The following is a 25,968-nucleotide window of genomic DNA, read 5'->3' as shown; positions in this document are numbered from 1 at the left end:
ATTTTATCGCTGCTTGAATATGTTTGGAGAACCGATTCGCGTGTTATAAATGAAATTCCTCTCATAGGGGAAGAAGTTTCTCGCCGATTTTTGTCGGATTTTCCGAGGGCGACGGAAGAATTGATCAACCACAGTTTTTTATTTGACACCGGGAATCTTTCATGCCGATCGTGGAATGTTTTTATAGCGGCGTCAAGAACTTCTAGAACGTAGGTCAAAGGGTCCCTTTTTTCTTTCGAGCCTCTCAAGAAAAGGGGAGAACGATAGATAAAAGGAGGGAGAGAAGCCTCGAAGTGTGCATTTCCAGTTGAAGAATTAAAAATAACAGATCGTCATGAATGCACCGATGTCTGAGTTAAAGAGGTGTCAGAAGTTCTTGATCGTTATTCTGACAAGATTTCTCCTAGATTTCATGTAGAGAAATTTCGTGTAGAAAACGACTGTGTTCAATTTAATTAAAGCCTTATTAAAAATGTAGGACAGTTCTTTAATTTATTCAACTTTCATGGAGCGCAGATAATATCACAATATATAAATTTAATAGTAGATAGAACGAGATGTAATTGCATTAATGTGAAAGCATAATGCAAAAATTATACTGCACTAATTAATGTTATTATAATTAATAAATAGCGCAATGTTTTATTAGCAATGAAGTATTTATCAAACTGCAGTTCTTATAAGCAGCATTTCTTTTTGCTTCATTTAAAATACGTTGAAATATGTTCATTTCCACACAATACATATGTAAAGGCATGTTTTTACCACGTTCGGTTGGAAATCAATTAAACAAAATGCACACTGAACTGCTTTTTAATAACCGCCATATATCAAGAATATTTTCGTTTTTTTTTTTTTGGTAGATTTATTGAAATATTTTTGCTGCGTGTTTCATTTTTTCGAAGACTTGTTTCATGATACTTGCATGTGAAAAATGATTACAAGCGCGAAAAATGTTCACCGATTCTCTGTGTGTCTCTATCCTTCGGCAGAAACCTATCCCACATTTATTAGAGAGTTCGGCTGCAGGTAGTAGATCGATACATTCCGCAGCAAATTCCAAAGCAACGGAATTGCATGGGTTACGTCTTGGTGGATAGTCATGGACACTGCGCGTTGCGGTATTTCGAGTTTCCAAAGGCTGTCATTATGACAGTGCAAAATGACGTGGAAGATCCACGGAGAGAATGTCTATTTAATATCTAATAAGTATCCCTCCGCGGTGAATTCCGGTTCGAACCCATTAATAGACAAAGCGTCAAATTTATTATGCAGAGGATCTCCTCGATGATCGTTTTTCTTTAATGACAGGAAGATACGCTGTTTTCGTGATGGCTTCGCAATTATCCGTATTTCCATTATTTCATTTATTTAATAATGTCAATACGTGTAAAAATGAGTGAGCTCATTATAACTTACGAAAACATGTAAATGATGTTTTATCAATATTGCATCAACGCTAATGAAGAACGCACATCAAATAGTTCCAAAGTATCTTCGCAAAATAAATTCTGTCTACATATCGCCGTAATGAAGCAAAATTGAGCAAGAGGAAATTCATTTGCACCGCGTGTCCGGCTTTGCGAGATTTTGCCTGCGTCGATGCAATGCGGAGCGGCGATACCGCTGAAACCGCACAGCAGAAAACGCGAACAGAGATTGTATGTCAATTCGTAGTACATAGTAATTATTGCTGTGTCTATTTTTGTTGTGGGGAAAATGGCATAGAGAATGAAGGCAGTGAAGAAGTGCAAGAAGCAGGCGGTCGCTTGTAGTCGCTTGTATACAGCGCGTTACGGGATGCCGTAACCCGGGTTCTATTTTGGAGCGCTCCTTGTTCCGATGCTCCACCGCCGCTCTAACGATCTATGCAACGACAAAGAGTTTGTCGTGATATTCCGTTATTGCGTTACAAATAATCGCATTAGCGATACGGGAAAGGACGCAGAAATGCAATTGATGATTGTGTAAAAACGCACTCCGAGCGCATCTCCGTTGTTGCGAAAATGTTAATGCGCGAATGTTATCGTAAAATGAGCGTAACTCGATAGATTTACATATCTCATTAGCAGGCAGCTTTTTGATTTAATTTGGCCGTTATCGGCACACTCGGCGAAATTTTTGCTTCGGTTTTTTTCGCAAAATTTGACGGAGTCCCAGTCTTGCCGTGTTATAATTAATCGACGTAATAATTACGTCAGGCGTGACGAAACAAATATTAGAACGCTATATCATGCATGGACGCATCGATACACCCGCGGCGCATGCACGCGATACGTTTTCATATTTTCGAGATTTTCCGCCGCGCGGATCAGTGGCTCCGTATATCCGTACATCTAATATGTATATGTTAATGTTGCCGCCCGTGTATATTATTTTGCGCTCTCCCCGTTATTGCTAATGGCCGCAACCGGCAGTTGAAAGCTGATTTTATTGGCTATTGAATTTTCGCGTTCAGTGCACGTATGTTGTAGCCGCTTTTTGACGCGATTACTCGACGTAGTATACTTTGCCGAAAAATGTTTGCGTAACGATTGGCGGCGATTGTACTGGCGGGCATTGATAATCGTGACGTTGCGGGAAATAAAATAATTTCGTGTCAATCAGCGACGTTTCGCGCAGAGTAAGTAAGTAGATAGAATGTTTTTCGTGGCGGAAATTGCGAAACTTTTTCAATGCGCGGGCGGAGGATGGCAAAAATCTATCAGCGCGTTTATAAATTTGCCCGAGGACGGGCGACGTGTAAACGGGCGGTTGAAAAGTTTGCATCCAGTGTGTGTGGGGTGCCTGGGGGAGACGGATGCTTCCGGCGTCGGACGAGAGAGCTACCGAAGGAACAGGCGAGGCTACCTCGTAAGACACTGTTTCTCATCCGTATCCCAGCGCCAGTTGGCGCATGCATCATCCCGCGGCATTTTCCACCGCGTTATTCCATTCCGGAGGCGTAAGCCACATTCTCCGTTTTACGTTGCAGAAATATCGGCGGGACGTGGCCAACCAGGTGCTGCCGAACTCCTCTCGGACATCGTGGCGACGTTGTCTCGTGAGCGATGCTCGCGCGCGCGTTTCTTTTTTTTCCCTCTTGTCCGTCAATACGATCAATGATTAGACTCAGATACGGCGTGACGCAAATCTCTTTTTTTCTCACAACTAAAAGATTAATAGTGGTTATTGTATTATTGGAAATAGGATTGATACAAGGTTAAGTATTTTGGAACGCGATATATTTAGTTGTAGTAAAGCCGTGATAAATGATTATAGAATTAGATTCGTTAAATATTAAGGGTTTATCTGGTACGCAAACAATCCATAAATTATAAATCATTATATCTCTATTGACTGAAATAGCGCGCGCGCGCGCGCGCGCACGACTAGATTTCAATAAGCGATACACCTCGACAACTACTACACGTTTTCTTACTTAGATTTTTGTTGCGCAACAAGAGGAACAATCCGGAATTCCATTGGCGAGCATAAATTCTTGATCCGGGAATAAAGTCGGTACACCACTTCGGCGTCTCCCGAATACACAAGAAGTAATACGACGGCGCCAAATAAAAATGAATGGTCCATTAGCGATTTTTCGCCAACCGCGGACGCTCTTCTTGCCGGCAAATTTTTCGATACTCTCTCGCGCGAGCGCGCGCACGCCTTCGGCGTCATCGATGCCCGAACCATTCATCTTCGAGACGCTACTTTTCCCCGCTTTTATCCCGTCTCCCCTATCTCCCTTCGCCGCGGGCCTGCCTGCGGAAGGAAGGTCCGAGGATGGGGAATGAAGGCGTGATAGATGGCATTAGAGTTACACAATCAACCGACCCCACCGCCTCCACGACCGACCGCAACGAACTCCGCGGCGAATACGGCGCGGCCCCCGTTAATCGTCCAAGTCTAAACTGATATTGATATACAGAAGCGGTGAAAAATGTAATTAAACTGCCGACACTGGCAGCCCTTTTTACATCCCTATGCCCTCCATCACTTCACCAACACTATCCACGAACTTTTCGCTGCGGGCTCGTGAATCGCAACGCACACCTTTTGCAAAACTCGCGCGTTTGTCTACTTTCACAGAAGCGGCAGCAGGTTTCGTGTCGCGCTCTGAAATGTATTCTTGTGAAACGCAATTTAATTAAATTACATTTAATTTTGAATAATGTTACTTACGTTATGGAGTTAATTGATTCACAATAAGCAAACAGCATTGCGAGCTCGAATCTTGTCGAGATAAATATTTTTATTATTTATTTCATTAGTCGCGCTTAATTGGACGCTCTATGTGGCATTAATTAACGAAATAAGTGGCCGCTTTCATTTTCCTGTCAAAGTAGATGTCTGAAACTTTAGACGAAACAAATGTTTGGATTATAATATGAAATATATTTTCCTTTTTTTAGTTTGTACACCGACAGGATTAAAATACAATTTGAAATGCTGGATCGTGTTTTGTTTGCGAATATATTGAAGACGACACCTGCAAAAATTTATATGCATTGAAAGTAATTACTTTTTGAAATCAAGTTATTTTTTTGCAAAGCTTTGCAAATGTAATCTTTCCCGCAACAACTGTGTATATTCGCATCAAATAATTAAAAAGTTTGCAAACATACATAAATTTTTACCAAAAGTGAATTACATTAGAATGATGTGGGAGGAGGGAGGAATATTAAATATTTGTTTACATATACTGTAGAAGAAATATACGTATCAGCGAAATAGCGCGTTTGCAATTATGAATAATTCAGTGCAATTTAATAGAGCAGAGATATTTGCTATCTTATTTTTCTTTTTACTCATCTTCCGGAAGATAGATTGGATTTTAAAAGCCAGTGGAGTGTTGTTCTTACATATACACTTTTGAACGTGTGTTCTGATAAATTTACAGACTCCTTTGGTTCAATGTTTTCCGAGTTTAAGTAAATTATACCCTTTGAAAAGTCTAAAAAGTAAGATTACGTGCAAAAGTTTCCGCTGACTGGATTCTCCGGTCGTTGTAATAACTCATTCCTGTCTTCTTCGCGGATTTAATCACTTTAGACCCACGTGGCGTTTTCGCTAGATGTAATATTTATATAAGCTAGTGCGTTAATTGCACCGAATCAAGCGGCAGGGTTTAATTCCGTGGAGGAGACTACGCGGGGGCTCGAAGATTGTTAATTTAGGAAATCCGTTGAATTTCAGCGGCTATGCACAATCAAAGCGAAGCAATTAACGCGTAAGACCGCTTGAGAGGTTTTGCCAAATACCTTTGGAATATTACACGAAATCATTATTTTACGTTGTAACGTCGAGAAAATTAGAAAATGTATAAGAAATTAAAGTCAGATTTAAAGAAAGATCGTATTAAGTACGCGTGCAGTGACGGAAACGCTAAAGCCAACTTGAGATTTTACGCGTTGTTGAAATTTCTGAAGATGCGAGAGTCACGAGCGCGCAAACGAGTGATCTCTTTTGAACGTAATACACTTGGAAATGCGAAACTGTGCGGAAATCGAATTACTTATTTTATACGCGCGTGCTACTACTGTGGACGCGTGTACGTTGTAGTACGTATAAGTAATCACAGCTTACAAAGCTGTTACTTGAACAGGAGACTACATCGTTTAGTCACTAAACTTGATAATACCGAACAATAATCAGTATTGGTAGTGAAATTTTGAAGAGAGTAAGATGAGCTTTTATTGAGTTCGATCGATATCGAAATATCTTGTACACTAGAAATTTGCAGGTCAACAATTTTCCTAATCAGCTTTTCATCGAAGTAATCGTCAAGTTTCAAATCTGCGCTATCATGAAAGCTATTCATGCTGAGTATATTGAAAACGGCGATGATAAATTTTTTTGAGAAATAAGATAGTCGAGAGATAGAAAATTACGTTACGTTTATTTATAGAGAATCTTTCTAAATAAATGTGCTTATTATCCAATATATTACTAAGTGATTTAACAATATATATGTAGATAAAAAATTCTCAGAAATTTGATTTCTTATCTTCTGAGAACAATCTTTGGCAAAACTGAATGAGATTACAGCTGTCTGCTTCTGAGCGTGTGGGTTGAGACAGCTTACGTTTTTGTTAACGGCATTCCGAGGTCGATTGGAACGCTATGATTTCATGCCACCCTGTACGTACAACCCTACGTATCCGCATATGCTCCAGTGTAGTACGCATATTTCCAGCGCACGCGACCGCCTAATAAGCTTTATTTGCTTGTGTGCCAGCATACTACTTTATTTACGGCAATACCGCGCACCAACGGCGGCGACGATGTCGGCGGCGGCGGCGGCGGCGGCGGCGGCGATGCCGCCAACAGCGTAAATATCAGCCGGCATTATTAATATCCCGAGGTAATTTCGCGTAATTGAAAATGCCTAAGGAGGGTGGCACACCAGCGTTTTCATCGTCTCCCTTTCTTCCCCCCCCCCTCCTCCCGCCCGCCCACCGGTCGCCCTGTACCGTAACCCATCGCATCTCTTTTTCCTTCTCCACCATCGTCCACTTTATCGCGCTCTACTGAATTCAACGAACAACAAAAAGAAACCTACGACAATATTGTTTTTCAGTAACAGTTCGGTTTTCTACGTGCGCGGTAACAGCACGGTAACATTTATAACGTTGTTTTACCTTTTATGGAGATCGGTGTAAACGAATTATGTGCATGCACAGTGTACGTTCGCGCTACGAGCACGGGTGCGAATTGCTAGGCATCTTATATATCACAGCCGGATGTAATTCATTTACGCGGATTTCTGTGTAAAAAGTAAAACGATTGCGTATAATGAGAAAAGCGTTGCTTGCAATAATACGTCGTGGAGCAAAGCGGCTTGTTATCGTGAAAAATGTAATGTTCGCGCTTTATTCAGACGCGTTTTATGTGTAATTTTCTTCAAGAAAAACACCGGTTAAAGCTCTCGTTAAGCGTCAAGCACAATTTTCAGGCTCTGCTGTCTAAGGGAGACGACGGAAGCTGCGGGCACTTTGTTGTCGAAGAGTTAATATGCAAAGCGCATTTTAATGATATTAAAAACTTGCCAATGAAAGAGCATATACTTTTATGCAAATACATTTTAACGCGTAAACCGATCATAATCAATGTTAATGCTACTGCTGCCGGCGAAGCGCGCAACGCAAATCTGTGTGTACAGATTATATATATAAATATATATACATATATATATATATATATATATATATGTGTGTGTGTATATATGTATATGTAAATGGAAAGGTTTGGTTTGAAATGTTGGGTTCTCTACGATCGATGAGCTAGCGCTGACGATGAGATAGCTCCATTTTTAACAAGCTAGCTCGTTAACCTACCGAATTGTGAAACGGTGGACGCCGCGTTGGCTCGTGAACTTAATTTGTTATTCATAACAAATTGCGTCGCACCATACTTTTAAATGCAGCATTTACTGAAAAATGTGGATAAATAAATTTCAAGAATTTTCTTTATTTCCAAGTAGATCGATGAATTTTGCGCAATTCTTATCAATTATTATCATCATTAATATATCGTCTTTCTTGTCGAGAAAATATTTATATAAAAACACGCGTGAAAAAGACGAAAGGAAAAAGATCAAGTGAAAATTGTGAAACGCGCTTATTGATATGATGATAATCAGATGTTCTGACGATAGAGCGTAATTTCGAGTTCGCGTCGAACTTTGGCACACATACGTTTGTCGAACGAGAGAGAAAGAGAGAGAGAGAGAGAGAGAGAGATAAGTCATATCGCAGCTTTATTCATAACTATTTGAATTGTGTAACGCGCGACGGCCGTTTCAATTAATTACAAAGTTATCGCACAACGAAAATACAGTCCGCGAATGTGCAAGCTGCACGCGCAAGTTATTCATTCGCGATAACTTTCCACGTGTTGATACTTGTTTGAGAGGACCTACTGGTCTGTTGGAAGAGTTTGGATCTTGCTGGGGCGAAGTCGCGTGGACATGTGTTAAGCGAGTGATAAATCGCGCCCTGATATAAGCTTTTCGTGTAGAAGCACGTGATTTCGCAGTGACTGTATTTTCCCATGATGCATTGAGAAAGCTCGACGTCACGAATGATCGACCGACTATACGACTACATACGGGTCGCGAGGTCCCCGGCTGCAAATTTCTCTGCTTCTCTCTCTCTCTCTTTCTCTCTCTTTCTCTCTCTCTCTCTCCCTCTGCCTCTTCTCATCCCTCGCTGCGCTCTTGCCTCTCATACTCTCGCTCATCACCTATTTACTTTACGCTTTATCTCGTTACGTTCTGTATTCACTGTCGCCCGAGCGACGGAAAACATATGCGTCTTTTTATCAGTTTTAAAACCTCTCGCATTAAAGTCGCGTAAAATATTAGAAGGAGGATATGATTAATGCAGATTTGATTGAATATCTATTGAATATCAAAGTATTATACAATTATCAGATTTCTGGATATTTAATAATATTAATCACATCAATTTGTTTGCGTACGACTCGATCTTAGTGAAGCAAAATATCGAAGGTTCTCCAATTTCGTCAGTTAAAAGTCGCAATTTGATACGGATAGGACGTAGTGACATTGCTTTATGCATCTCAACATCATATAAAATGCAGGAGAATGTCGAGCCTCTCTGATTTGGGACAGACGGGTCAGAAGTCGTCCTTCAATTAATTAATTACTTAATAATTAATTCGCCCCACGGGAAATCATCGTTGCTTGGTAAAGCAACGAATCGAAACGCGCGTCGAGTAATTTCGCAAGGAGCTTCGTTCTCGTGTCCCTCTACCTTAATACCGTTATAGTGCTCCCGCATTCGTTCTATCTTCGTTCTCAAGAAGCGAATTTATTCAGTTTGCAACTTGACCTAAGTGCTCTACATTTTAATAGATAATTACTACGGATAGAAACTCAAATCGCTTTTCGGTAGAGAATGTATACTGCAGGCTCATTATATACACAGATATTTGTTTGCCGTGCGCTTCAACTGTCGCGCAACTGTTTAGTAGAACTTTGACATATTATGCATATTGCGATATTGATTGTATGCAGTACCACTGGAAATATATTAAAGCGAAATTGCGTACAGCGTCTAGAGATAATTAAAATATTTTTTTCTTTCATGAGTTCGTATTATTCAATTTTGCACACAAAAGCGAATATTCCGAGAAAAGATCAACAGAAAATGTAAAATAAAATGTAATATCTCACGGAAATAAATTTAAAGTGCCGATTATTTTCGGAACATTATCCTTTATAATACATCTTAAGATCAAGTTTATTCATGAGATATAAATTTGGATAAATAGTTACTACGTAAAATCTTGTTATGCTGAGGCACGAACAACAGTACTGATAGATTGATCGTTCGAATTAATCGCGATAGCTCAATTTCAACCATTTACGGTGGCCTAAACGAATCCCTCTCCCCCCGCTAGACACTATCGCGTGCGATAGAGAATAGCGGAGCGTATTCGTTCGTTATCTCGTTTTTCTGTCTATTTCGCGCATCAGATCACCGGATAGAAATTTGAACCGCTTCTGGTGCCGGCGAATGATTTTTGTAAAATCATTGTGCCGTGTGCGATCCGTCCTTTGTCGCGCTTACACAACGGCGTAGGAACCGCCCGAACGTTCCAGCAATTCGTTTTCAGGCATCAAAGAGCAATTCTCCGCCAGGCGCGGATTTATTTTGTAATAGTTACGTGCATCCTTTGCGATTGGGCGTGGTGCGCCTCGACAAATCGAACGAGCGCCTGCGCTTTTATCGATCCCGGTATTCAATTTTACAGATTTGTATTATTACCAGTTCGTTCAAACATTTACGTTCGCAAATGTGCAGATTACATAACAATCACGTTCTATGAATTATTAAATCTCACTCTTCGTGTACGTACCAGCCAAACGTGATATCTTGGTTAATAAAGAAGATATCATCTAACATTAATCAATGCGTGTCTAATCAAATAATTTGTAAATAAAAAAATTTTGTTTCATCATTGTTACTTATTACTTAGATTTTTTCAATGAAAAAAAAAACATTACAAACAGTTTAGATTAATTTTCTTTGCACGGTTATTTTAATGCACGAATTGCGAACTTTATATGTTTAATAACGGTTATGCTTACATAATTTTAGATAACCTGCTGGATGACTGGAATGACTTATTGGATAATCTACTAGATAACCTGAATGACGTAAGTTGTCATTATTCATTATATTTTTGAACGATCTGAAGTTTAAGTTTCGTTTCTTGACTTAATGATCTGGAATGTCAATAGAATATCGGAGACTAATTAGGACAGAACGTTTTCTTAATAGGGTGTGATGGGATATTTTTGCTGTGAAAAAGAGTCAAAGACTTAATGAATCAGGTTATCATTTTAAAATCCGTCCGAGATAGACGGACAACATTGACGGTTAGTAGTGTCGTTAAGTTTTTAAAATTCGAAGAATAACGTGGTTATATATATATTGACGCGAGCGACAGATAAATGGAAGCCCAGAGAGTTATTCTTTGCTATTGCGATCAATCAATAAAAATGATAATCAGTTCCATTAAGTTATAGATAAAATATAGATAAGAATCCAAAGTCGGCTCGGCATCGTTATGTCAAACATCCGACTTAGATTTACATTACTGAAATAGAGGCAAAACTATCTCTCTGTACAGGAAATGTCAAAAACTTCATATAAACCGTTACAAGGTTCGTCGTGATGAAAAAAAAGTGTCGAAAGATTAATTGGTAAAATTTCACGCGTACAGAAGTTGCAATTGGTCGACCTTTTTGCAATGTAATTTCACACAGCGAAAATATTTACGAACAATTTGGAATTTATTGAACTGAAAAATAGCAAAATTCCACAGAAGTAATATTTCAGTTTTTTTGCTGCTGTTAAAAAATTAATTTCCACTTTTTCTGGTATTTTATTTAGAAAATTAATTTTGAAATATAATAATTATTGTAACTGTTATGTTTATTGATAAATTATATGTACATTAGAATATAAAATACGCATGTTTTACAAACAAGCCATAATTTGATAAATCGTTAAAAAACCACTGTTAATCTTTTATCAAATTGGTTTATTTTATGTTGGGTTGTCATCATTTGATGTGATTTATTGATCTCCAAAGTTAAAATAATTCTTTCAATGTTTAATACTTAAATTTTAAATTAAGTTTGAAAGTGGATTAAGATATGATATGAAATCAATTTCTAATATCTTTATATTGCAACCGTATGTATAAAAAATATAGCTAGAAATATTATATTCAACGATTGAAAAGCGAAAAATCCGCTACAAACTTCCGGTTTTTATAAATGTCGTTTTCGACAACCCCTATCGTTAAATATTGAGCTGGACCGTAAATACGAACATACGCGTGCAGTTGAATTACGCGTGCACACGTATAATACAAGTAAATAATCAGATATTTCAACAATCCCCCCTGCCCTGTGTCCACTCTCGCGCTTCGTCATCCGCCCTGCAGCGATACCACTGTTGATGTGGATAATCAACCGATTGACTCTTTAATGAGCGCTTATCGCTTCGGAAAATACCGCGAAACGTTATTTTCGTCGCTCGCGATAATATTAATGGTTCTCGCATTCTCCTTTTGTTTGATTTTGACATTTGCAAATATTAGTTGTATTTTTGCAACAGATATTTTGATTTTGAATATCCTCAGTCTGCCTTAAACACCGAATATTGAACGCCATCAATTTTATTAAAAAGATTATAAACGAAGCATCGCGTTCGACAGTTCTTATTACATAGATATATACAAATTAAAGAAATGTATCCTTTCGAAGTTTGCACTAATAGATTACAATCTGAATAAATTACATGGTTTTATATTGTATAAAAAATATAGTTTTCGCTATCACATAATATGTGTGTCAGAATATAACAGTAAAAACAAGGATGAAATAATTGCAATTCTTTTATTGTAAATAATATAATACATCGATAAAAACCGAGAGAATATGAGCGAATTACTCAAAAACAATTACAAAGTCGGATCTGTGTTAATTTGGCTTGACACGCGATGTCGTTTCTTTAGTGTCTAATTTTTTTAATTTTTCACTATTTTCACGATTTTAGAATTTTAGTAATTTTTTACATTCTGAAATACACGTATGTATCATATTCAGTATAAGTTTGTACACAATTTTATCGTGGAACATTGTACAGGAAAACGCGCGATTACTCAGACCACATGTCGAACAACATTAAAGTCCATTTTGATACATGTTATGCGAGGAGTTGGGCACACGTGGTGCGGCGCGGTTGCAGAGAATAGGAATCGTGGTCGACCGTGAAATACAGAGCAACACGAAGCGTATCGAACATACGAGATCTAATGCGTATTCCGATTGACGATAGTTCGCGACTCGTCAAAGGGCGCGATCACCCTCGTTGTCGGTTAAACGTAGCGGTCTATTATGCTGTTGTTCGACGTTCTATGCCCGTCGGAAGGGTCGGCAGCGACAGTGAATGTCTTTACCGTGTATCCGGATGAAGTAACAAAAGGGATCGTAGGACGAAGGAAAGAAGAGCGGCAAGACGACGGCGGGAAAAAGGGCGGGAAACGAAACGTGACGATTTTCGTCGACGCTTTCACGCGCGCGGACATGTAGGTATCGGGTCGGTTGAAAGGAATCCTCGTCACTGTCCACTTTTCATCGTTTTCTCGTCTTTCATCACGCCGTCGTTCGTTTCGACGGTCCTGTTTCCACGAGATCGTCGAAAAAGAGCAAATAAACGAACGCGTCCGGTGATGAAATCCTCGTGCCGGATATCGATACGATCGAAAAATTCGCCGTCCATCTCTCGTTCTACGACGTTTCAAGCAGCGATGACGACAAAGGATGAAAACGTATCGAAGAAGATTCCTATTCACTAATCAAATCAAAAATTTTTATTACTCTCAAAAATTCTATTATCCCTCATCGAAACATCTATAATTGAAGTTGCATTAATCTCTTAGAGTGTTTTTAACAAAGACGACAAAGATGATAGAATAGCTGCTATTTCGTCTACAATTCGCTTTTATGCAACAGATAGAGAGAGAGAGAGGGAGATAGAGAGAGAGAGAGAGAGAGAGAGAGAGAGAGAGAGAGAGAGAGAGAGAGAGAGAGAGAGAGAGAGAGAGAGAGAGAGAGAGAGAGAGAGAGAGAGAGAGAGAGAGAGAGAGAGAGAGAGAGAGAGAGAGAGAGAGAGAGAGAGAGAGAGAGAGAGAGAGAGAGAGAGAGAGAGAGAGAGAGAGAGAGAGAGAGAGAGAGAGAGAGAGAGAGAGAGAGAGAGAGAGAGAGAGAGAGAGAGAGAGAGAGAGAGAGAGAGAGAGAGAGAGAGAGAGAGAGAGAGAGAGAGAGAGAGAGAGAGAGAGAGAGAGAGAGAGAGAGAGAGAGAGAGAGAGAGAGAGAGAGAGAGAGAGAGAGAGAGAGAGAGAGAGAGAGAGAGAGAGAGAGAGAGAGAGAGAGAGAGAGAGAGAGAGAGAGAGAGAGAGAGAGAGAGAGAGAGAGAGAGAGAGAGAGAGAGAGAGAGAGAGAGAGAGAGAGAGAGAGAGAGAGAGAGAGAGAGAGAGAGAGAGAGAGAGAGAGAGAGAGAGAGAGAGAGAGAGAGAGAGAGAGAGAGAGAGAGAGAGAGAGAGAGAGAGAGAGAGAGAGAGAGAGAGAGAGAGAGAGAGAGAGAGAGAGAGAGAGAGGGGGGGGGAGAGAGCATAATAATGTCGATTACCTCTGCCGCCTTAAATCTAAATTATCGTCCTGGTCTTAAAGTTAAATTATCGCCGTGCGCACTGTAATTTCGCTTTACGCAAAACACACGTTATCGTTTAGGCAAATACGTCGAAGTGGTAAACGGTGAATGCGATCATTGCGACCGGAATCCTTGCCGCCCATTTCCCCTGGCGCGATTGTCTCGCAGGGCTGGTTTAATTAGGAAACGGACTAGGGTTCCTGCTGGACGTTTACTCAGCGTCGGTCTACGACAAAGCCGAAAACAATCGGTGCCAATGTCCTTCGAGCCCGCAGGCTTTGCCCGAGAAATTAATCGAGCGCCACGCCAGGGCAAACAGCCGGAGCTTCGCGTTTACTCGCGTCTGCTGCCTTGTGGCCGCTCGAATCGTGGTGGCTGCTGGATATATATATATATAATATATATATATAATATATATATATATATATATATATATTATATATATATATATATATTTAGGGGAGGGGGGAGAGAAAGAGGGAGTGTATCCTCGACGACGATCGTGCTGTACAATGCGCCAGTCCGGTGACTCGGTGCACCGAGATTCCAATTGGCTGGCAGATAGCAATTCGTTTAGCCGGCCACTGCACCACGACCGATTATCGCGCATTGAGTCGGATCAAACAAAAAAATGCTAGCGTTTGTCGGGCATTTTACCCTTCGTATAGCGCAGCCAAAGTCGAAATCTCGTCGTTTGATCGGTCGTTTGGCTGGTGACAGAATTCCTTGACATTTTTTTGCTGTCAGTAATAATAGCGCAAATCCCATAAAATATTTTCTCATCATCATTTTCTTACGCGAGTTTCTTTCAGAGATAGCTTACGTACGTGCTCCGTGCGAACTGATAAATGGTAGGCTTGCGACCGATTAATAACAGAGTCCGTTCTGTCGTTGCGCAATCAGTCAGCTTGTCAGGATAATATCCAGTCGAAAGATGATGTAGAGACGAAGAGACAGTAAGAGAAAAAAAGAAAGTGAGAGGGGAACAGAAAGAGAGAGAGAGAGAGAGAGAGAGAGAGAGAGAGAGAGAGAGAGAGAGAAAGAGAGAGAGAGAGAGAGATTGTTTGAGAGGGTTAATTAGCTTTCGCCATAATCCCGATGGTTTCGGACCACATGTGCGTGGCTTAATGCACGTTTATTGCGTGCAGCTGGAGCTTGCGCGCGCTCTCGTCGCGTTTATCCCCTTTTCCGCCCTCTTCTCGCTTCCCGGGTATCAGCGATCCCCTTCCGCCGCTCACATTCCGTCGTATACGCATATTACGATCCCTCGCCGCTCGAAAACATTCAATCTGACGTTTCCGCTTTATCCCGGAATTTAGCCGATTAATGATTAATTAATAATATGTCACAACAAGGCGATCCCGTAAAATATCGGCCAATCCAGCCGTAATTCGCCTTGACTCGAATTCATTCATATTTTCTGGATGATTGATGATCCACTCGTAACTTCTGACATGACTACCTCCAGCGCGCTTGAAGGTTCACATTAACGAAAAATAATGCACTGTTTTTTTTCTGAGTTATTTAACAGAATTGGAATTGTTTCGCTGTTACATACGGCGCGAAGTTTTATTTTTATCGATACATCGCCAATCCGTGCGACGGCGCAATTATCGAGAATATTACAATTGTCGCTTGTTTACTTGACCTCGAGTTCCCTTTACGACACTTCTATTACCAGAGTGTGAGTAATTATTCCACTTATATTTTCAGCAAATTATTATTAGGTATACATGTGCATGACGCACGTTCCTTCTCATAATCGTGAACGAAAACGCGTTCATTAAATTATGCTGTCAATGGGATTAAATCCAGCGGTGACATTTAATTCAAGTTATTTGATTTGTGCCAAAGGATATAACGATTAATCTGAATATTATTTCTGGCTTGTTTGCGGGGAAAAATAATTAGTCCACCTCTGCTATTACTTCCGGGAGAACTCGACCTAAATACTTATCGTGAAAACGCGTCGCAATAGGAATGCGCACTTGAATTGTTACAATGTCGCGTAAATGCAGTTTGCTGTTGCAATTACTCGGCTTGCTCGAGTCATTATAGCTTTGTTTCAACATTACTTTCGCTCGTTTTACCGTTACGATCTTTTCGTACAGGAAGTTTTGTCTCCAACATGCAACTTTCGTGGCGGAAGGACCTTGATACGAAATGTGTCATGTAAAGTACCAGCTTTTATAAGACCACAAGACATTTACGGTGAATGTATTTTTTTGTCTCGAGCTTTTCAGTGAAATTTAATCCGTAAGAATACATTGAGGCATTCTAAGCTTTACCGCAATTCGGGCGTGTGTTTAACCGCTCATATTTTACAATCTTCGACTAAAAATGCAATACATGGTGCGGTAATACGCACACACATACACATATACACACACACACACATGTATGTATCGTTATATGATTTTAAAGTTTCGTTGATTCAATATTTCAATAGTTTCGTTATTATTTTTACACAAATTTCTAGGTATTTTTTAATTAATCATTTTAATATTTAACATTGATTAAAAATTTAATTCATAAACAGATTGATAATTCAAGCAATAATACCGAAGTTTATCAAAGTTAATTAAGACAATAGATCTTACATATTAATTATTATTATTTATTATCAATGATTATTAAAGAATTATTAATAAAATATATATATACATAAATTATCATTAAAACAATTTACACATTGCCGCTAATTACTCTAATTAATGTAACGAGCAGATGTCCGATCGATGTCCAAGTAAAAGCGTAATCAATCGAACGTTATGTTCAATGAGCTTTAGTAGCGTCTAGCAGAATAAGTGCGGCAAGATTTCTGAACACGATCTTCTCTATCTTTTACGATATCTCGTCGGGAATCGTTAGATAGCGACGACAACTAAGTTACCGCTGCGAGCGTTATCACGACCAATTGTGCGGAAATACCTTCGATCGTACGTTACCGACATTGACGTGTACGCGCGTACGCGCGCAGTTCTCACTCTCGCGGTTCTCTTTCTGGCATTCCCTATCGCTATTCTCTTACTCCCTTTCTCCTTATTCTTCTTTCCCTTTTCCTTCCTCTTCTTATCCGTTATTCTCATGGTCGCCGAGACGTTCGACAAGACGTTCTTGAAAGCTCCATCTCAGCTCAGTAAGAGCCGCGCACCGGGAAAAGAGCTGCTTACCGCTTCCACCCTCAGTGGAAACTATAGTAAACCAGTGATAGAAACGTGAAATCCTATAAGATTCCCTTTACCATGGCAACGCAATTGGTATAAAGCGCGTGGCGATCGTTGCGCGCCAAATCGTATTTTTTATGCTGAATTTTTTACGCGTATATGTACACCCTAATGTTTTCGGCAAAATAATATGACGTTGTTTCTTTGCTTTAAATGATTAGAAGATTGTTAGGGGATTGTGTTGATTTAACTGCATAATATTTTAAACATATTTTAAAAAATTAACATTTTAAACAGAAAAATATCAAGTATCTTGGGACTCAGTAGGGTCATTTTAAGTTGTACACCTATGTGTTATTTCACAGAGCGATTAGACTAATTAGGAGGGCAGGAGCAGGACTAGTCTTGGACACCGAGATTACGAGATCTCCTGCTTTGCGTAATTTAAATGGATCTCGTGTAGCGTATATATTCGGTAGCTGTGTGGTGGAATTTCAAGCAGATTATAATTTTTTACACGATATTCGCGTACGTGAAACATTCTAGCAACGTTTAACAGTATCTTAAAATAAGCGAAAAATTGAGTTAAACTTTCGGTGAGTTATATCAAAGTTTATGTAAAGCTGAAATAAAGCAAGTAAAAACGGAAAACACAGTCCGACTTTATTACATTTATAATCCAGATGACGTCTTTTGATGTTTCCATCTTAATTCTTAGCAAGAGAAACTTATTATGAAATATTATTGTTATCCAGATATGATATTTTAAATCTCTTGATTCTCAATATGATAGTAATGCGTAGTAATATTGTTATTTTTTATCTTTAATTAATTAAAATAAAATTTCGTCCAATAAATATCCGTCCAATATCTGTGCATTTTACATTTAAATAAAGCATAATAAAATTGCAAAAAACAAAATTATTTCTATCGAGCAAATATTAATATATATATATCACAATCAATACAACCAAATAGCGTAATAAATTAAATATATTATTATATAATTATTTGAATACACATTATTAACTTTTGTTATACAGAGTATTCCTGATTTCAAAAGAAAAGAAAGAAATTGTATAAAAGTACAGCATTCGCAAAAAATTGCAGTTAAAAAGAATACATCTATTGAGCACGCTACTTGTATACATATATGTCGATCGACGCTAGAATAATTGTGCATTTGCTCTCCGTGGAAAATAAAGTTAGGGATTTCATTATCTAAAGTACGAAGAGCGGACTGACAGCCTTTATCCGCGGATGTTATCTCGCGTTCTTTTGATTGACAGTACGTGCGCGTCGGGGGTTCCCATCGTCGACGGGGCATCGAGGATATTCAGGAGGGCTTCGGCCGAGTTGCTCCGCGCCGCCGGCTGGACGACGCCGCTCCCAAGGTGGGGAGGAGACAGTCGACGGGCGTCGCGACGCTGCTCGGTAGCGCCACGAACTAAAAGTCCGGGCGCCACTGCGCGCCAGTGCCGAGCCCGCGATCGTGGCGAGCGTACGCGTATCTTATGCGCATCGTGTATATATCGCGCGCGTCTAATAAGCTCCGATTTTACGCGTCCCACAATCGTACGACCACATGCGAGCGAGCGATCCACATACGGTTCACCGACGGAATTGTACGCTCGTAATATCTTCTTTTCGCCGCTCCACTTTTGTTCGACGTTCTTGGACAATTTACTCAGAAATCGGAATTTCCGCCCCAGGATTTACAAGGAGGTCGAATTTAAAGCGGGGCTGTCCGCCACCGCGGAGTGTCTCGGGGTTTTGGGGACGTCTTTCTTCTTCCGGAGCATCGGCGTCCTCCGGGTCTTCGCGTCTCACCGACGATAAATCGTGCTCCGATTTTCCTCTCGGTCTCTTCATCCCTTGCCGTTTCTCCTCCGACCATCCTTTCTCTCCCAGGGCTTCTGCAAATCACGAAAGATCGATAATCACGACGCGACGTGACTCTCGGTGCATCGCAGGGATTTTCTGGCGGGAATTCCGCTGTCGCATCTCTTGATTCTTATTCGATGTCGATCCGTCGTTTTGGGGTGGTCGCACGACGGCTTAACGAGTTCCGCGGCTTTTTATCGGCCGGCCATTCGGTGATTGGGATCCCTCGGATGTTCCGACCGAACATTTTCATTGTTTAATCGGCGAAAAACGATCGGTGTCGGTGTGCCACATTCGGGTGGAAGAACGACGAGGTGCCGACAGGTGTTTTTGCTAAGTAAACACGGTACAACCGTCTGAATGATAGATGAAGCACATAGTCCCGCGATGGTCTCCGAAGTCTCTCAACATGCAATGGACCGACACGATATCGATGAGACTTTCCGGTTTTCTTCATGATAGAACAATGCAGGACAGATTATTGCAGAACGTGGATTTGTAGAGGAGAAGGACGAAAGAAATGTTTTTATAAGACGCGATTTGAAAAATGAGAATTTAAATTGGTTTCTCCTGCGATCTGTATTATTAATTTTTATTCAATATAAAGTTAACATCGCTGTATATAGGACACTTGAACGTTCTGTTGACCTAATAATATTTGGAGCTTTATTTTTATTAATTTCGACTCTCGTTCTATTTAAAAGCGACCTTTTCGTGACACCGGAGGTAATTACGCGTGCGACATTTAATATTTGTTTAATTAATCCAACTCGCGTTTTCGAATGCCGTTTATAGCGCGTTTTCCAACCATTTTTTTCATCAGACTGCGCTTGTCATTAGATTTCTCGGTGGCGTGTACAGTTTGCAAAAATTTTGACTTAAAAATAAATAAAAATGAACGAAAATTTGTATTTCGAAACAGCCCGTTCGACAAAAGCGCACGTCGTTTTCTCACTGCAACATTCTCGTTAGCGACGAAACGCGTCCCCCCAATATACGTTTAGTTAATCGTAACGCGAATCCCGCATGCAGAAGCTGATGAGCACGTTTTAACGAGCGTTTTCAGTTACGACGGCGACATTCCTCGTGCCCTCCGGTCCACGACCGGCTCTCGCATCCTGCCTGCCTGCCTGCCACGCGTCGAGTTGATTCCCCCAGGCTTGGGGAGTTGAGTCCTATTAGCAAATTCGATTCGTTGCGGTAACTTCAGCTTCTAGCTGTGAAACGGGTAGTTAACGATTTTTCGCTGAAACGTGTCACGAAACGTATCTTTGGAACGCGACAAGGATACAGAAGCAGGTGGAAAATTATTTCACGAGAATACCGTAACGAAATATTCTTAAATAATAGCTCCCTTTGGAGTTCGATGGAAATTACTCGGGAAATTGCTCCCGATAGAGCGTAAAATTGTGCTGTTTTATCGCGCGAAACACGCGAAAGAGGAGAAATGACGAATGGAGGAATTTGTATTCAAGATTTTTGTGAAAACGTCAAATATTTCGTAATAAATAGAACGCGAATATTTCGCTGCAAGGTCAGTGAGATTACTTTCGGCTTGCCAAGACTTTTAACTTTTCGTGAAAACCGATAAATTCATTGGATCCTACTTTCGGAGCGGATACGCATCCCTTCCTACAGTTTGCCGGCACAAGTTTTAAACTAGTAAAACTCTCCTAGCCTAAAACGTGAGGAGACGTATAAGTAAATTCGATTTAATAGCGTAAGTTGGACCATACATCAGGATTAAAGCGGAATCAACTCCTCCGATCCGACTTTCTGTTGAAAAAACACAGTCGTATCGAGAAAATTGGGATAAAAATTTCGAATGGTTTCATCGCTGTGATATTTAACGAGGCTTCATTCTCTCATGATATTCGAAATAATCGTCGTTTTCGTTAATATCGTACGTTTGATTATTTTTAAACGCATTTTATTTGTGATTCTTTCGCTTTACGGTCAATTACGGTGGAATATTTTAGAAGAAAATGTTAACCCCGCTTGCAGAGATGTTTCAAATGTTTGAGCGCGTCGAGAAACCATAACATGCAATAGAGCAGGTCGGAACTTTGCTGAGTACAGAACGCGACCACACGTGCTGTTTTCTAACGAAATTTCTAGTGAGAAGGAATAAAAGTTGGTGAAAATTCTGTGTTATTATTGTTATATCGCATTTTCGAGTTTATTTTATTTAAAACAATAAAGAAACTAACAAGATGGAAGCATTTACGATGGACTCTTCCAACATTCGCAGTTTATTTTTGCAGTCAATCAATCTATATTTTCATAAGTCATAAACTTATACACTTTTGACTGCTCTCGCGTCCACATTAATGCGACTTTTATAGCTCGAAATAATCATAGAAGTGAAGTAGAAGCAATAACAATATCGTCAGAATTCTCTTTACGAAGAGAAAGTTGGTAATTCCTGCAAAAATAACGTAGCTCTGAGGAAACGTTCCATCGCAATTCTTTATCGATCGTACCGTCTGACCACAAAACTGTAATTTATCAACCAAAGCGGAGTACTATACCGCGATATTTTTCTACAATAATATTCGGCTTTTGAAATATGAAATTGTTCATTAAAATATGAAATGCTTAATACATTCTTTCAAGAACTCACGAATAGACTCATTTGTACGTCTAATTTGTATCATGAGAGATATCGTTTACTTTTTGCAATCTCTTATTTTCTTTCCGGAATTGATAAAAAATCTTGAGGAGACTTGGTATGATAAGAATGTTCGGTGTAATATCGAAGATGCAAGAGTTCGAAATTGCAGGCCAGCTGGAAGACTGGCCCCGTTCATAGGATCCTTTAAAGTTACCCGAGCTCGGGATCTTTTAAACTTGAGTACGAAGTTGGCTGGGAGGTATGGAAGAACGCCGTGGAGGCTCCGGCAATTAATCACTTAGCGGTTTTATTCAATTACGTCTCGTTGCGGACCGGAGTTGAGTGCCGTTGAAAGTGGAGAGAGGTAGAGGGACGGCAGGAATGCGGGGTTCGGCGAAGACTGTGCAGGCTGACTAGGAAGTTATCGTCCGGGCGACCGGAGGAAGCCTTCGGAAACCTCGCAAAAGTGTCATTCGACCTCGTGGATCGCACCGTGGTCTGCCGTAACAATGGCACGGTGTCGTGTCGCGTCGCGTTCCTAACAGAAAGCCAACAGCTGCTACGCGCACTTGTGTGCTCCGACTTCATCGATCATCGACGGCGATAAAGCTGACGATAAAGCCGTCCGAACCGATTTACCTTCGCGCGTGCCGTGCAATAAAATTCGCGCCAGCGAATACGCCGCAAAATGGACAAAGCCAATGGCGGGGGAGAGATCAGAATGAATTCACGTAGTTGATCATTAGAGGCGCATTCGGTGTATTTTATTTCTCTCTCGCGTGAATGTGCCACGCACGGCCTTTCAGGGTGTATCTTTCGGGGCGAGAAAAATTGTTTCCGAATCGTTTTGTTGTGCGGACTCTTTATTTCATCAGCTTCGAGAGAAGCACTCCTTGTCCACTTAAGTTTCGGACAACTCGCTTATCTTTTCGCTTTCCCTTTGTTTTATCGAGTTTGCCCGTTATTACTCGTTTACTGGCCCTTATCCCTAGCGCAATAGCGATCCCTTCCGTTTCCATCATTTGTCTTGTCAGCGCTTTAACATTGCGCTCTGAACAAGAAATTTCTTTCGAATCGGAGCGCGAATCCGGCCGCGCTCGAGTTTTCCTCGAGATGCGAAAATAGGACGATTCGATGGGCAGAGGGACGTCGCTCGAGACTCTGATCACTCCGCGATAAAATGTATCTACTATTGGTTTGGCGAAAACTCGAACAAGCCTTCTTTCGATTTCCAGAACGAACGAGGGAACGGATTGTCGCATTGGGGACAATCGCGAGGGTCAGCGAACAAACATTATTAGTGAACGTGATTCATACGACGTATTTTTCCATCGCAAAAAAGGAATTCGCGGAGATTCGTGGTTAAACTCGCGTGGCGGTTAATTTCTCGCGAAGAGCGGACGAGAAAGGAGTGATATGAGTGCTGAACGTAGGATCTTTCGTGACGTTAAACGGCGATCGAGTCGCGAGCGGTTCGAAGGAAATACCATCGAGTGATCGCGCACGCCACGCGCGAGGAAGACCGGACGTCGCGCGCAAACAGGATCGACTGGATCGGGCTAATAGCGAGAGAAGGAGAGGGAGAGGAGGGTCGAGAAGGACGAGAAGGACGAGAGAAGAGCGTAATAGCAGTGTGTTCTTTTATTGGTTGCGTGAGGAAAGCGAACCTACGCGTGCGGCAAGAGACGGGAAAGTGAAGACGAGCTGGAGGACGGCCGGGTGGAAATAGCCTCGAGGTGGAAAGGAAGGTGAAAAAGATGATGCGGTGCCATCCGATCGTTCTCCTCGTCGGCCTGCTCACCATCGTCCGCGCTCAAGGTCAGTCTGTTGCCCGGCATCCTTCATCTTTTTTTATTCTTACTCTTCGTTTTCCACTATGGCGCAATTATGTCTTACTTTGCGTTCTCCCGCTCTGCCCTGTACCCGGCGTTCCACGACTTCGACGGTATTTCTACTGTACGCGAGAGACCGCCCGAATTCCACATCTCGAAGATCACTGTTTTTTTCCTTCCGATAATTAATGTGATATTGGAGCATCTTACGGTGCATCTTCCGTAATGTCTTGTGCTCGCTCTCGTTACGTTCAAGTCCACCGGGATTTCTCGCTAACTTAATCACACTCGGATAATAATTTACATATTGATCAAAGCGGCAGTTCGCAGGCTAAAGTTACCGTTGATGAAAATTGGAGGCTGTAGAATTAGTCTAATCGTTTGACGTTGCTTATCCGGCACAAAAATATTCTTTTTTTTTTTTTTACGTCGTAAAATAAGCTGGAGTATTTTGCAAAATGTTTGGTCTTAGTAATATCGTATTACGGTACAATACGACTGGAAAAGCAACACCCATTTGCTTTTGTCAAACTTTTCATGTACACATGGGTCTTCTGACAAGTAGAATTCAGGACCCGCGAGGATGACACGAATTTTAATTACACGGTTTTCCGTCATACGAGCGGCTATATAAATGCTCGTACTTTGTAACGCGCAAAAGTTTTCAAACAGCCGTCCTCTTTGCAGATATAATAGCATAAACTCTTAATTGATAAGGTTAAAATGATTTTACCGAAGATATTTTTTAAATATTAACAGTAGCTTATAATCTCTCTCGGCACGTTGTATACAATTCAATTTGTAGAAAAAATTCGACAAGAAGTAAAATATTTTTTCAAATTCTCTACATGTTTATGATGTATTTTTTCGCAATGATATAATATACTCATGCAGCATTTACACAAATTTTTTAAAAACACAAATTTTTCATACAAATCCGAAATCCTATATATACGATAATACTGAGATTCTCCATATTACGGTGTACGAGCTTATCGCTCGCAGGATAAATCACATTTGTCGTCGGTATAGAATCTTGCACGACGCAACTTTTCATCCCTGTCGGATATTTCGTTCGCGAGTGAAATTTGTTTAACACACCATTCAAGTCTATTTCCCTAACAATAGCACACGTGCCGACATTCGCGTGTAACGCCGTGGTTTCACGCGTATCTGCTGACGTCTACCCATTGTCGCTGGTGGCCATTAATCATCGTCGCACGAGGACGCTTCCTAAAAGCAACAACAATATTATTTTACCAGAGTGGCGTGCGATTCTCCGAGCGTTTTTGTTTTAAACTAACCAAGTTTTTTACAGTCACGGACATTACGCGCAATATTGCGCGAGAGTGTTCCTCGTCGTTTTCTTCCTTTCTCTTTGCGCGACTCTTCTCTTTAATTGCCTGCTTTTGAAGCCGGAGGGACTGCGGCGACGGGAATAAGAGAGACAAACACGAACATGGCGGAGATTACGATGCATTTAGTTTGCGATCGTTTGCTCGGTATGAAATTTTATACGGGGCCGAATACTTATCTGAATGTTTGCATTTGAACAGAATTCTCCTCGGCGTGGATCATGTCGATGAAAATTTTACAACTCCCGATACGTCTACACCTAATCCTCGTTACGCTCCTCTTTAAGAAACGTCGAATTTAGACACGTCTTGTTATCGATAGCATATGTGAGCTACGTGAGCGGACGGCTAAAAATAATACTCGTATCTTTTCATGGTGGTTGAACAGTAATTGGCGCTCATTACGCTCTTACGGATTACATGCCAAATGTAAACGTCGGGGATCACTTTTTTCCATCTCTTGTCATTATTCTCGATTTTTCCGAACCACATTTGAAATATAACAAAAAACCAGTAACATAATACCTGCCCAATTCACAACCTTGTATTATGTAGAGGTAGATTCTCTCAAGATAGTAGTTTATATAATAATCCTGTATTTATTTCTGTAACAGTTATTTAAAAAATAGTGAATGCCTATGATTTGCAAACTATATCAATGTCTCGACACAAACAGCTTTCTTCTTTTTGGCCTTTAGAGTATCTGTTATTGAAACATTTATATATCGGTGGTTTTGGTACACCTTGTTATAGCGCAACACAAAGCATGGAGATTATCGGTGGCATTTACAAGTCGGTGCTTTCACCAAATTGATTTCCCGGGATTTCGTTCGCTGTTTGCACGTTTAATTATGCGCGTCATTATTCCTATGCTGCAAATAATGTAGCCCGACGCTCATTAACTTTTTATAACACCAATTTCTGGTCGAAAATAACGTTAGCGTAATACTCATCGATTTTTGGCGGGCTACTGCTGCCGCATTTTCACCTACGGCGAAATCTATGGCTTTTAATGGATAATGCCGACAAAATAGCTTATTACTCGCCGTAATTTCAATGGCAATCTTCCGCTTCGGTTTATCTAGTTTAGTAGTCATGTTATAGCGTGAGTGTTTACAGATGTTATTTTATATTACATCGTTCCGCATTATAAACAATAATTTTTCAATAATCTAGTGATTAAGAAGTTAATAGAAGTTGACTCTCTACTTTGACAAAAGTACGATTCTACTCAACGTTACATAGATCTAGTCTATAGTCATACCTATATATTTTCAACCCCACGATCTTAGCTTATCATGTGACGGAAGGGGGGGGGGGGGAGCTATCTCTATAACGTTCTGTGACGAAGGCGCCTTTGTGTAATCGAATTCGAGC

At 40.5% G+C, this 25,968-nt stretch overlaps 1 protein-coding gene and 1 long non-coding RNA gene across 6 annotated transcripts in view; both read left to right on the top strand.

Annotated features, from left to right (window-relative positions):
- The window catches only part of LOC105668727 (uncharacterized), a 77,405-nt gene extending 66,641 nt beyond the window's left edge, over nt 1-10,764 (top strand). The window contains exon 4 of the long non-coding RNA XR_001100157.2: nt 10,113-10,764. This is a non-coding gene — a long non-coding RNA (uncharacterized lncRNA). The remainder of the gene's footprint in view (nt 1-10,112) is intronic.
- A 7,630-nt stretch (nt 10,765-18,394) lies between these two features.
- LOC105668719 (synaptogenesis protein syg-1) overlaps nt 18,395-25,968 on the top strand; it is a 259,826-nt gene continuing 252,252 nt past the window's right edge. For 4 of the 5 annotated variants that reach the window (XR_010889351.1, XM_067352041.1, XM_012361238.2 and 1 more), the window contains exons 1-2: nt 18,395-18,531; nt 22,640-23,222. Coding sequence is in view for 4 of the 5 variants with exons in the window: in XM_067352041.1 (XP_067208142.1) it covers nt 23,162-23,222 (61 nt within the window). In the remaining variant the exon portion in view is untranslated. Of the gene's footprint in view, nt 18,632-22,639; nt 23,223-25,968 lie in introns of all 5 variants that reach the window. The other variant, XM_067352039.1, reaches the window with a different exon arrangement.

Source organism: Linepithema humile, chromosome 3 (assembly GCF_040581485.1).
Source record: "Linepithema humile isolate Giens D197 chromosome 3, Lhum_UNIL_v1.0, whole genome shotgun sequence".
NCBI lineage: Eukaryota > Metazoa > Arthropoda > Insecta > Hymenoptera > Formicidae > Linepithema > Linepithema humile.
This window is presented reverse-complemented; position numbering and strand designations above follow the sequence as displayed.